This window comes from Bos mutus, chromosome 26 (assembly GCF_027580195.1).
Source record: "Bos mutus isolate GX-2022 chromosome 26, NWIPB_WYAK_1.1, whole genome shotgun sequence".
Classification (NCBI taxonomy): domain Eukaryota; kingdom Metazoa; phylum Chordata; class Mammalia; order Artiodactyla; family Bovidae; genus Bos; species Bos mutus.
This window is the reverse complement of record NC_091642.1, coordinates 6,567,334-6,580,419: the sequence shown is the minus strand read 5'-3', so window position 1 is coordinate 6,580,419 and position 13,086 is coordinate 6,567,334. Positions and strand designations below refer to the sequence as shown.

At 47.7% G+C, this 13,086-nt stretch overlaps 1 protein-coding gene across 2 annotated transcripts in view; it reads left to right on the top strand.

Moving 5' to 3' along the window:
• The window catches only part of FANK1 (fibronectin type III and ankyrin repeat domains 1), a 110,530-nt gene that overhangs the window by 89,908 nt on the left and 7,536 nt on the right, over positions 1-13,086 (top strand). For both annotated transcript variants that reach the window (XM_070363569.1, XM_070363568.1), the window contains exons 3-6: positions 588-712; positions 8,238-8,319; positions 9,511-9,585; positions 10,364-10,429. In XM_070363569.1, the coding sequence (XP_070219670.1) occupies positions 588-712; positions 8,238-8,319; positions 9,511-9,585; positions 10,364-10,429 (348 nt within the window). The remainder of the gene's footprint in view (positions 1-587; positions 713-8,237; positions 8,320-9,510; positions 9,586-10,363; positions 10,430-13,086) is intronic.

The following is a 13,086-nucleotide window of genomic DNA, read 5'->3' as shown; positions in this document are numbered from 1 at the left end:
TATCACGGGTCAACGTGACCACTTGTCCACAGTACAGTAAGTCCCTTACATACGAGTGAGGTCCGTTCCAAGAGCGAGTCGATAAGTCTACTTTGAGTCCAGCAAAGTCCAACCAGCACATCCGGCTCTATAGTACGGTAACAGGGTTGTCAGGCTTTTCACGTAAATGATACATAACTCAGCAAACAAGAGTACACAAAAGCACAGCCTCCTGAAGAGCGTGCACACACGTGACCATGTACGCCAGACTCGTGAACTAACAACGGGCATGATGGGACCCACGTCTTTGCGAGTTCACAGCTTGAAGGTTCTCGTGTAGGGGACTTACTCCACAGTCACGTGCCAGCTGAGTGTCTGCCTGCGGGAGGGAGACTGGGGTGGAGGGCACCCGGGGGGCAGGAGCGGAGCCTGGTTTGTCCTTTGTGCCCAGGAGTTCAGCCCAAGGTGAGAGACGGCCGTCCGTTCAGGTGAGCTCCGTACTGGGGGTAGTCAATGCTCAGAAACCCTTCCGCCCGCCCTTCTGGTAGCTCCAGAGGACGCAGCCTCCATGACCGGCTGTCTTCACTGCGGGTCTCCCTTCCGTCTAGGGGCTACGCGACCAAGCACGTGGTGGAAGGCCTGGAACCGCGGACCCTGTACCGATTTCGGCTGAAGGTCACCAGCCCCTCCGGAGAGTACGCGTACAGCCCGGTGGTCTCGGTGTCCACGACCCGTGAGTATTCAGAACTCGGAGCCCATTTGTCTAATGGTGACCGGCCGGCGTGGAGGGGAAGATGCTCTGCTTTCTGCTCGGCCTGACCGCACGCAGAAACCGCTCCGTTTTTGAACGCCGTGGTAACATTGTTCACTGGCCGGGCCTGGCCATCCCACAAGGGAAGTCGCATTATGCTCAAACAAATGTGTTTTTGTGTTGGCTGGTGCTACCCTGGGAGCGCACATTCAGGGAAAAAAAAGGATGACGTCACCTTTCTTAGGAAACAAGCCAGGGGGTGTGTGGGCCGCCCCAAGGGTTCCCAGGCTGAGAAGCAGGCTGCCCGCCTGGGGGACCTCAGGGGAGAGGTCTGCTTGGCATTTTGTCCCTTTGAGACAACGTCAGTGCATCGTCATGACTTGACGCATAAACCTGGTTCCGGGGGATGCCGTGGGTGAGGACATGTGGCGGAGGGGGGGGACACGTGTGTGGGGACGCAGTCGGGGAGGGGTGAGAGGCCGATTTAGGAGTGTAAATATTTTCTGTGATCATACTTTCCCTTTTAAAGGTTTATTTATTTTTGGCTGTGCTGGGTCCTCATTAATTTGCATGGGCTTTCCCTAGCTGCACCGAGTGGGATGACTCTTCATTGCCGTAGCGGCCTTCTCATTGCGGTGGCTTCTCTTGCCGCAGAGCACACACAGGTTCTAGAGCGCACAGGCTTCTGTAGTTGCAGTTCCCGGGTTCCAGAGCACAGGCTCAGTAGTTGCGGTCCATGGGCCTCGTTGCCCCGAGGCCTGTGGGATCTTCTCAGACCCGGGATCAAACCTGTGCCCCCTGGCTGGGCTTCCCTGGTGGCTCAGCTGGTAAAGAATCCACCTGCAATGTGGGGGACCTGGGTTTGCTCCCTGGGTTGGGAAGATCCCCTGGAGAAGGGAAAGGCTACCCACTCCAGTGTTTTGGCCCAGAGAATTCCACAGACTGCATAGTCCACAGGGTCACAAAGAGTCGGACACGACTGAGCGACTTTGACTTTCCCCTGCACTGGCAGGCTGATTCTTCACTACAGAGCCACCAGGGAAGCCCTGTGATCGGTATTTTAAAGCATTTTGAAGGTGTGTGTCTATAACACAGTGACATCTTTGAACTAGAATGCTGTGAAGATTAAAACGGTCAGAAGTGTTCCTCCCGGCCCACCCACTGAAAACACAGACAAACCTTTTTCTCGGTTGCATAAAGGGAATCCACCTCTTGTGAGTTAAATGTTATTTTCAAGGTTCATTCAGTGTAGCATTTGGCTTGAATACGGGTGTATATGTTTTCAGTGAGTTTCAGTCGTGTCTGTAAGGCCTTTACTCATGGAAGTTTTTGTGTGCAGGAAAGGTCATTCAGATTTTGGGTTGGTTCATAACAGCTTCCATTGCATGGGGGCCATGAGGGGGTTGGATCTCAGCTTAGCAAGCTGAGAATTTAGTTAAAGCTAAGAGTGGTGACATCATGTACACCCCCTAAACAGTGCTCAGCTGATTGTGAAGAAATTTAGTTTCAGACAAGACTTCTGACGTGAAATGGTCAATTCTGAAGATTCTGGTCAGAAAAGACGGCTTGGCCCTGAAGCTGGAGAGGATGAACGCACTTGCTTTTCTGTGGAAGCTGTTGAGCTCCTGGAGTGTTTTAGGGGAAAGAAAAGGCAGACCTGTGTTAGCTCTTTGTGCGCTGGGAGAAGGCATGGAGAAGGGAGGAGAGCAGAGAGGAGAAACATGGGCGAAGGGAGTCCATAGGGTGAAGAGAGGCTCCGGGGGCCAGCTTTGGGGCAGGCGGCTCCCCCAGGCCGGCCTTCAGCTCCCTGCTGCCTTCCAGGGGCTCCACCCCTGCGTTCTGGGGCACCCTCTCCTCCGCTCCTGGGCCTGTCGAGTCCACTCCAGGGGCAGAGCTCTGCTCCAGGTGGGTCCTCGTGGGGCTGCCGCTGGCCTGCCGGGCACTCAGGTCCTCCCCCAGTACAGAGCTGTGTCTCTGGGTCTCCCCGCCTCTAGCAACACTCCATTGCCTCTTATTTTACATAGTCATTCGTCTTTCCTGGCTTCCACCTACTGTGCGCTGAAGGGCGAGGGTGATGGGTTAGTCATGTCTAATTATAGAAGATCCTTAAGACACGTGTGGGCGGATAGTGAACAAAATGCCCCGAGATAGACCCGGGAGGAGGAGGAGATGCTCTGACTGGCTCGGCTTGCTTTCCTGTGTGTCTCAGGAGGTGGTTCTGGTTCCCACTGGCTGGGGAGGTGCCCCTGAACCTGCCAGGTGAGCAGAACCAGATGCAGAGGGGCCTCTGGTGGCCACTGGCATCCTTAGTATCCCACCGAAGCCAGGGCAGGGGCTCCTGGGCCTTGTGGCCAGAGGCTACGGGGAGTCAGGCCACCACCTGGAGTTCTTCTAGGAAGACAGAGGACCGCCACCCGCCATAGCTCTTGGTCTGTCAGCTGACAGTGGCGGTGCTGCAAGCCCGGTGTGCCTTCTCCTTGCCCAGTGGACTTTGGAGAGGCAGCCATGGATAGCTGGTCCAGTGGCCCAGAGCCTTTGTCACTGTGGCCCATGGCTTCCGCGGGTCGAGAGACAAGGCCTCCTGCAGGGGAGAAGGTGAGCTGGACACGAGGCTCCTGGCGACGCCCTGGGAGCCGGGCGTCCGGTCACAGCGGACGCGCCTGCGTCCAGGACGCGCACGGGACCTCAGGGCCCTCTCCCGGGTGGGAGGATCGGGTGCCTCTTCCTTCTGGCTGGCTGCTGCTCGCTTAGGCTGTTACTATAATATACAAAGCAGACTCTCCTAAGGAGGCAGATTATGCTAAACAAAGAATTAAAAATGTGCGCATTATATAAAACAAGCGAAAATGCTTCTGTGGGTTGATAATTTGCATTCGGTTTGAAAGTGTTTTAATGAATCACAAAAGCATGTACTTTGCTTGAATAAAGGATGCTCAGCCTTTTTTTTTTTTCCTTCCCCAGGTAAAGTACGCGAGACTCTTGCTTAAATGAGGCATGCAATTTTAATCAGTTGGGCCCTTAAAAAGAAAGAAAAACAGCTGCTGCTTCTTAATTGGCAAATATTTTCCCCAATGAGCTCATCATTTATTCACTGTTTTTAATAGAGACTTAAATTCCACCAAGAAAGGTGTTATCACCCCGCTTCAATATCTGCCACGGCATCTGCAGCTAAATGACCCTCCTAGAGAACGTGAGCTGAGGCTTCCAAATGCTTCTCTGTCCCCCCCTCCTCCTGGCCAGGTGTCCCCTCCCGAGGTCCTACCTGACCAGTGCCACCTGTCTAACACACGTGGGTGCTCACTACCAGCAGCATCAGTTCAGTATTTGGAATTGTGGCACCCGGGCTCAACGTCAGAGGAACAGACCCACAGATGCAAAGCCTGCCTTTGTCATGTTCTGTTGAACGTACTGACGCAGTCCCTTGGGCCAGACCCACGGTGTCTTGAGGGCTTGGGGGCGGTGGACTGAAACGTTCTGCTCACCCTGGGATTTCCTCTCTGTTCTTCATGACTCCTGCCTAGAGTGGGAATGGGAGGCGCTGCTCTGCCCTGCACACGAGTCTTTGCATTTCTTTTCTGTTTCTCTGTCGATTCCTGTAACCAGGCAGACCTTTCAAGCCTTGGTGGCCCCTGTCGGGGCTGGTGGTCATACTCAGTTCCTCTTTGCCTTCCTGGCAGGGCTCTGAGAGGGTCAGTGAGTTAATGCTGAGACAGAACTTCCATCCCTGATGGCAGTTACTGCTTCCTTTTGCTGGAGCTCAGCGAGCAGGGCGTAGTGAGCAATTATGTTGTTTTCCTTCTCTTCTATGAGGTGTCCCTTTGTTCTCAGAATGAGTTCAGAGGGCGCTGATGACCCGTTACAGAAGCCAGGACAGGCAACGTGTTGTTAGCTGCTGAGTTGTGTTTGACTCTTTGCGACCCCATGGACTGTAGCCCACCAGGCTCTTCTGCCCATGGGATTCTCTGGGCAAGAATACTGGAGTGGATTGCCATTTCCTTCTCCAGGGGATCTTCCCGACCCAGGGATCAAACCTGGGTCTCCTGCGTTGCAGGCAGATTCTTTACCGGCTGAGCCTCCGGGGACATTTATTTAAATTACATCCTAATATCATGATACCCTGGTCTCTGCTATGCGTGGTCCTCAAGCTTCTAAGCGTGAAATGAACTTCCTTCATTTTCTGATATTTGCCTGCTGCAGAGCTCCTTGGCTGGGAGGGGGAGGGCCCACACAAGGAGAGGTGTCCTGGGGCAGAGAAGACGGGCAGCGTGGGCTGGAGGTGGTCAGGGGGCACTGTGCTGGGCGCTGTGTGTGCTTTTCGGACTTCCCTTCACATTCCAAGAAGTCAACACATTTCTGAAGGCTGCTATTAGGCCTCCCCTTTCCCTTCACACTTGGCAGGAGTTGGGGTTCTTGGGTGTGTATTTAAGATGTCTGCTTGTACCCAACGTTTAGTAAGAGTGGAAGCTTAGAGTGGACTGGTCAGCTACGTCAGCATCTAGTCAAGCTCCACACTCCTTCCTTGGACGACTCCCTCAGCCTTTCTTGTCCTGGTCTATGGTCTGAAGGAGGATCTAAAAGCATCGTGTAAAGTCCTAGATTCACTTAATAGGATTGAGTTAGGATACCATACTTTAAAATTCAGTAGAAATAGGATGAGCTTCCTATGTTCGTCTAGACAGTTTTGGAGAAGGCAATGGCAACCCGCTCCAGTGCTCTTGCCTGGAGAATTCCATGGACAGAGGAGCCTGGCGGGCTACAGTCCATGGGGTCGCAAAGAGTTGGGCACAACTGAGTGACTAACACAATTCCTATGTTCCTCTAAACGATTCCATTCAAATCATGTATTTTTGTGTTTTTAGTGGCGATTGAAGTTTGTGATTCACAGGGTGGGGTCGTTTTGGTACAGTAACGGACTTACCCACCACACCATCCTTCTCCTTTCCAGGAAGGGAGAGGGAAAGGGAACTTTGGGTTTCATTTGCTCACTAAAGGATAGATCATTTTAAGTCTGTCCAACTCTCAGCCTCTGCACTGTTGGTGTCTGGGGCTGGATAATTCAGGTTGTGGGGCTACCCTGGTCTGCAGAGTGTTTAGAGGCATCCCTGCCTCCAGCCCCTAGATGCCACTAGTACCAACCCTTAAAGTTGTGACAACCAGCCACAGTATCACCAGACTTCACTAAATGTCCCCTGGGGAGCAAACCTCTGTGTCCTCCCATCGCCCCTCCCAAAACCAAGGGGCTGGAGATGACCCCTCTCCAAAGGCCAGGGCCGGCTGTGGGCCTTGCCCTCTGATGGCTTATCGTGCTGCTTTTATTTAAGGCCCTGGGTCTAAAACTACGTGTGGGATGATGGAAAGGAAGTATAACGTAGCTGAGACATCTTGAGGAGGTTGGCAAGCTCAAGCAGCCAACATGGTTGTTTCAAGAACAATTCTCACTCGGCTTAAATTTATTTTACCAGAACAGAAGAAAGGGTGTCAGCTGAAGGTCATTCTGATAGGGATCCACTCATTCCTCTGCCCCTCTGTTTCCCGGCTTGTACTCTGTCCAGGGAGACTCGTCCAGGGAAACTGGCAGGAAAGGGGCTCCAGAGCTGGGAGCTGCCCTGGACCATTTCTCCACCGGCACAGGTGACCAGGGACCTCTGCCGGCTGGATGTAAGAGGGAGGGTAAGGTGTGGGGTGAGCCCCAGGAGGCAGCTTGAGGTGCGATGCGAGAAGATGGTTGCGGGGGATGTTTTCTTTCAGAGTTGAGAATATAACAGCTGAAAGTCAGCCCCACAGCATGAAGGATAGGAGAGGAGCCAGTGTGTGTCTCTTTCTCTCTGGTGCCCCCTAGAGTGAAGACTGGGGATGGACATTACTTAGTTCAGTCGCTCAGTCGTCTCCGACTCTTTGCCACCCCATGGACTGCAGCACGCCAGGCCTCCTTGTCCATCACCAACTCCCTGAGCTTGCTCAAACTCATGTCCATAGAGTCGGTGATGCCATCCAACCATCTCATCCTCTGTCATCCCCTTCTCTTCCTGCCTTCAATCTTTCCTAGCATCAGGGTCTTTTCTAAGGAGTCAGTTCTTCACATCAGGTGGCCAAAGTATTGGAGTTTCAGCTTCAGCATCAGTCCTTCCAATGAATATTCACGACTGATTTCCTTTAGGATGGACTGGTAGGATCTCTTTGCAGTCCAAGGGACTCTCAAGAGTCTTTTCCAACACCACAGTTCAAAAGCATCAATTCTTCGGCGCTCAGCTTTCTTTATAGTCCAACTCTCCCATCCATATATGACTAAGTTCCTTAGACATGTTAGATGAACGAGCCCTTTGACATGACGGAAGCCAGGCATTATCAGCTCGATGCCTGTGGGGGCAGGTAGGATGCTACTTGTGTGTGGGAGGTTGGACACCAGGCAGAAGAAAGGTACCCTGCTTGGGGCCAGGGCACCTGCCACTCCATTCCTGTTACCTGCATGTGTGTATATGTGCTCGGTCGTGTCCGACTCTTTGAGACTCCATGGACTGTAGCCCGCCAGCCTTCTCTGCCCATGGAATTCTCCTGGCAAGAATACTGGAGAGGGTTGCCATTCCCTTCTCCAGGGGACCTTCCCAACCAGGGGCTGAACCCACGTCTCCTGTATTGCATGTGGATTTTTTTTTTTTCTTACTGTTAAAGACACTTAAATAATGTGCAGGTGCTGGTCTAGTGCTTTGTGTTATCTCATTTAAACTTAATCATCGACAAAGGTAGAAAGTCATGGAAGCTGAAACACGTGAAGCCATGAAATAAATGTCCTGCTGGACGGCTTCTTTCACATGGTTCTGCACTCTCACATGGCTCCTCTTTGAGCTTCGGCCCCATTCTCTTCCACGAGGAGTCACTGCACCAAGGGCCTCTCTTGTCCTGTTGCTCCGCTACTGTTTCTCAGGACCCTTCCCGGGCTCTCCCCCACTTGGCAGGCTTGCCCCCACTGTGAGGCTTTCTCACCATGTCCCACCTCTCTGGGTACGAGCCCTTCTGCCCCTACAAGGCCGAAGTGGATGTTATGTTCCCAGGGAAGGACTGATGGGGTGGGTTCCCAATGTTAAAACCATCTGTCTTTTCTTGTTTGTTGTTCACATGGCTTAGTGACTCCCTGGCAAACAAAACCAGCCCATCGAGATGATGGTGGAACTTTCCCTTGCTCATAAGAGACGTTTATGAAGTCTTAAGAAATCTAAAGGTTTATTTTTCGAATATCAAAATAACATCCACACAGCAGTGCTTTTATAACTTGAAAACGTCCCAAGCCTTTAGGACAGTCTAAATGTTCTTCTCTTAATATGTGAAAACAAGGTCTTTTTTCAGTAAAAGGAGGAGTGGCGTATGTCATGTAAGAGACACTCGGTGAAGCTGCCAGGTGCCTTCTTAGAGGTGAACATGAACTTCCACTCGAGGCCGCAGGAGAAGTAGAGCTGGAATGAATCTCCTTTCACTATATTTTGGATGACCGCTTTCCATCTACTTTCTTCAGGAGAACCCATAAGTAGCGAACACTTGCACAGAGCTGTCAACGTGAATGATGAAGATCTGTTGGTGCGCATACTGCAAGGAGGGTGAGAGGACTCTGCCTTTTACAAATTTAGATCTTTTTAAATTCACAGCAGTGCTTAGAAGCTGGCTCCAAAATCGATCTCAGATGACTGGTGTGAGTTCAGTCTGGTTCTTAAGGATGACCATAGAAAGCCCCACATAAATGGCATTATTTAATGAACATTGAAGACAGAAATGCCAAGTCTGGGTGTCGTATTTTCTTCCCAGAAATAACTTCTGATTCTTGCTTATGTGCCATAGCATTTGGGCAAATTTCATCCCTAACTGCCCATGTCTAATTCCTGATGAAATTAAGGAATCACTCAATCAGCTGTTTCTAATTCAGATGACTGGTAAAACCCTAGAGGGGAAATGGTGACCATGAATGCCACAGATGGGCTATCTGCAGCTGCTTCCCAAATGAAAAGGGGGTGATGTTACCCAGACCCTTTTTGAATTGATAGTTTTGAGCATCTTAGAAGATGGGGCTTCCCTTGTGGCTCAGCTGGTAAAGAATCTGCCTGCAATGTGGGAGACCTGGGTTTGATCCCTGTTGGGAAGATCCCCTGGAGAAGGGAGCCACTACCCACGCCAGTGTTCTGGCCTGGAGAATTCCATGGACTGTACAGTCCATGGGGTCACAAAGAGTTGGACACGAATGAGCAACTTTCACTTAGAAGACAGGTCATCTCTGAATTGAGGCTCTGTAAGCTGGAGAAGAGAAGGTTCCTGCAAAAAGCCACAGCTTCCAAGCTGCTATTTAAGAGCTTGGCTTTTTTCTCTGAGCAGCAGAGCTTCATGCCCAGTAGGTGAGACGGGATCAAGGGAGAACTGTGGCTCTCCCTCGTTCCAGGCTCGTGTGGCGGGTGGAGCTGAGAGCCTGCAGCGCAGACACTGTGTCCTCTCCATAGTTGAGGGGGGCCTGCTCTTGGTGGAGGATTTTATCGAATTGCATAATGGTTCTGCATTGGAGAAAATGGCCTTTTCAAGTGAAATTACAGAAATTTCCTCCTCTTTCCTTGTGAATTTGGATCCTTTAACGTATTAGGCAGGGCAATCTAAGACAACAACAACTTAATGGCCCGGGAGGAATTGGAATTTTCGGGAAAATGAACCATTCTAACCACCTGTGCTCTGCAAGAGGCGTCAGCTGTGAATCCACAGGAAGTGGTGCAGGCGCGTTAATCTCTTTCTCCTCTGTGTTTTTCCCCAAGCAACGTGAAGGTTGATGTTCCCAATAAATTTGGCTTCACCGCCCTGATGGTCGCTGCCCAGAGAGGATACACCAGGTATGGCCCTTATCTCCTCATCCCTTAGCAAAGGGTGGAACCCCTTGTTTGGGAGGGGAAAGGCTGTGGGGATTCTCTTTCCGAAACTGTGCCACATGTGGGCTGAACACCAACTCAGTGGCTCTTATCATAACACCAGACAACACGCAGGGGAGGACCTAATGTATAATCTCATGGTAAAGAAGAGAGGTAGCCATTTCAGTAATATTTTTGCAAGGTATTTTATATGTCCTGGGGAAACTGGTTATTGGAATGTTAATTTCCTCATAAAGAAAAGGGGAGGGCTATTCATTCTGGAAAACAAACTTGTCTGATAGGTTGCTCAGATAAAATTTCCATGGACACACTCCATTTTCTTTACTCTTAACAGAGATAAGCATAAATAATATTTTCCCATCATATTTATATTTTAACTACTAAAATGCCATTTTGAAAGAAATAGAACATGGATTTCCATTTATGCTACCATTTGAAAACATTTCAAATGGCCGTTAAAGTGACAATGAGTTAGTTTGATAGTTTGATAGTCTGGTTTGTTTCATATGGTGAAGTTTTTTGTTTTCAATGAATAATTCACATAAAGGGCAAAAACTTTTTTTTTGGTGTGGAGAGGTGGTTTCCCAGTTTAATAATACCTGGTCTTTAAAGCCAGCTGCCTCTGAAGATGGAGGAGAGTGTGTTGATAGGTCTTAAATAGTTGTTCATTTTTCCTGAGTTATCATGGGTTCTTACTCATCAAAACTGCTTATCCAGCAATACTGAAATTTGTTTTGTTTAGGCTTGTGAAAATCCTCATTTCTCACGGCACAGATGTGAATTTGCAGAATGGAAGTGGCAAGGACAGGTAGGTGTGGGCCCTGCCCTAAGTGGTCGCCATGCTTTGTGTTATTCGGCTTACTCCCAGAGGGCTTTTGACTTAACCCCAGTATTTTCTTGTTTCTCTTGACAGTACTGAGACGTGATAGGTTCCCAAAGGAATGATGGTGACTCAAAAGCTGGCTTGTTCATTTGTTACTTATTGTTAACATCCAACAGGGTAATTCTGGGGATATCTATTATAATGCGCCTTCCCTCCTTAGCTCAGAGCCCAGCACACTCTCTGCGTTCAGTAAATGATGGATGTTGAAATGGTTATCTCCAGCTGTGTGCTGGGCATTTGGCTGTAAGTGCCTGTGACACTTGGCACCTCCCTAAGGGCTCTCACTGCATTTTGCCTGACTCTGTTAACTGAAAGTCTTAGGGCCTCTAGAGTGAGGAACAATCATGACAATTCAACTAGAGAACAACCTCCCTGAGGTGGAAGGACTGAGTGCATCACAGGAGAAGTTTATGAAAAGAACATGATACTCACAAACTTGTTCTTATAATGATGTGAAAATTTTTTAGAAAGACTTAAAATTAATCATCAAGCTAGTGGTTGCTTAGTTAATTAATTCAAATCAACCGATAGCTATTGAATGACCATCACATGCCAGGCTTCACCATGCTTGGCACTTGGGTAGAACAGTGAACAAAATGCAAAGCCTTTGCTCAGGAGCTTGTAGTCATGTGATAGATGCAGAGTAAAGGTATCTGCATTGTGAATCGGTTTGTAAAGAGTAGCTAGAAGACCCTGATCATGCCTGGTTGGCCATGAAGAGAACATCAATTTCCAAAATCAGAAAGCCTGCCTACTGTGCCCTCTGGATATAGTGCAGCAACAGATTTTAGTAACATTGAAACAATCACTTACACACTTAAACAGTAGTGTTTCAAGTAACTCTTAGGTAATTTTGGAACTGAACCACAATGGTGTGTGGTCACTCATCTAGAATCAGACATCCTGGCATGTGAGGAAAAATCATAGTGCCTCAAAAAGGAAAAAGAAAAGAAAAGGCTGAGAGGTACCAAACAACAACAAAAATAATTTAAAAATATAAATTAATTAAAAAATAAAAATTGCTGAGAAATAAAATGGACCAATTTGTCTTAAATCTCAGAAGAAAAAATTAGAAATCTGAAATGACTCAGAACAGAGAAAATTTAAACATGAAAAGAAATTGGTACGCTTGTGTCTAAAATAGATTTGATCGAATCATTGAAACAGGTACTCATTTTTTTTTTAGAGAAAAATTAAAACCATTAAAATCAACCCAATAAGCAGAACATCTGAAATAGCCCATATCCATACAGTAAACTGGAAAATGTATTAAAAAGCTTACCCCCCAAACAGGTTCTGTGGTTTGTCTGTTCTAATGAGTTTGTTCAGATTTTCTAGGTACTGATAGTGACCTTGAACTTCTCCAGAGCAGAGAGAAGTTGGGGAGCTACAGAGGATAGCCTTATTGCTAAAATCTGGTAGAAAGAAAGCAATTCGCATGTCTTTATGTGAAGACATTTATATGTCTTTTCCATCCCAACTAAGGGGCTCATGTAGGAGGGTAAAGGTGTCTTGATTAGGAAATTTCTTAATATAATACTTCTCATAAGTAGACTAAAGGTGAACCCTGTGTGTGCGCGTGTGAACTAATCCTCTCTTTTTCTACTTAAATTTTTTTTTTTTAGCAATGACTTTTTGAGGAGATGGGATCAACTATCTTAGAGGATGCCCTATGCTTGTGATCTGCTCAACTGTCTCCTAGGTGTGAAGGAGGCATTTAACTTGTTTGTTATTCCTAATAAAGTTAAAATTAGGTTTAACAGATTGATTTGATTCAGGTTAACATCTTTAGCAAGAGCACCTCAGGGCCGGTGTTGTGACTTCCGTTTTCAGGGTTGTGATGCAGGTTGGATATTCTAGTTCCGATCCTTTGGTTAGGGTATAACAGCTAAATCCTTCTTTTGTAAAGGTAATAGTTTCCTATCACAATTAGAAAGTAATCTATGTTCTAGGAATTCAGTACATGTGAATATCCTATTCTCCATTAACCTTTCATACAAAAATTTTAGCATCCACCGTGATCCTTGCCTAAATCACTGTTTAATTGGGACTTGCCGAAAAGTGATTTTCTAATTCCATGATTCCTCCCATATTTATTTTGCTGGTGGTCTTCTTTTAACAAGAGCTTTCCCTCACCGAGGATGGACTCATTTTATTCTATAAACACAACACAAATGTTTATTTTAAGCACAATAAAATGTTTGTTTTTCTTTTAAGTGTCAATATTTAGAGGAAGGATTTCATTTAATGGTTATCTCTAATAGAGCCCAGGGAGATTTTTTCTTTCTTTTGCCTCTGTTGACTATCACCATGGACTGGTAGGTATATTTCATATCTGACATTTTACTCATTTGCAGTGATTATTCATTGTTTGGAGGTTTAATTCACATGCCATAAAATTAATTTTGCTAAAATGTACAACTCAGCCTTTAAAAATATATTAACAAAGTTGTGCAACCACCATTATTCTATAACTCTAGAGGATTTCCATCAGTCCAGAAGGAAGCTCTGAATTCATTACAGTCACACTCCATTTCCTCTCCCTCCAGCCCTGGAAACCACTAATCTGTCTCTATGGACTT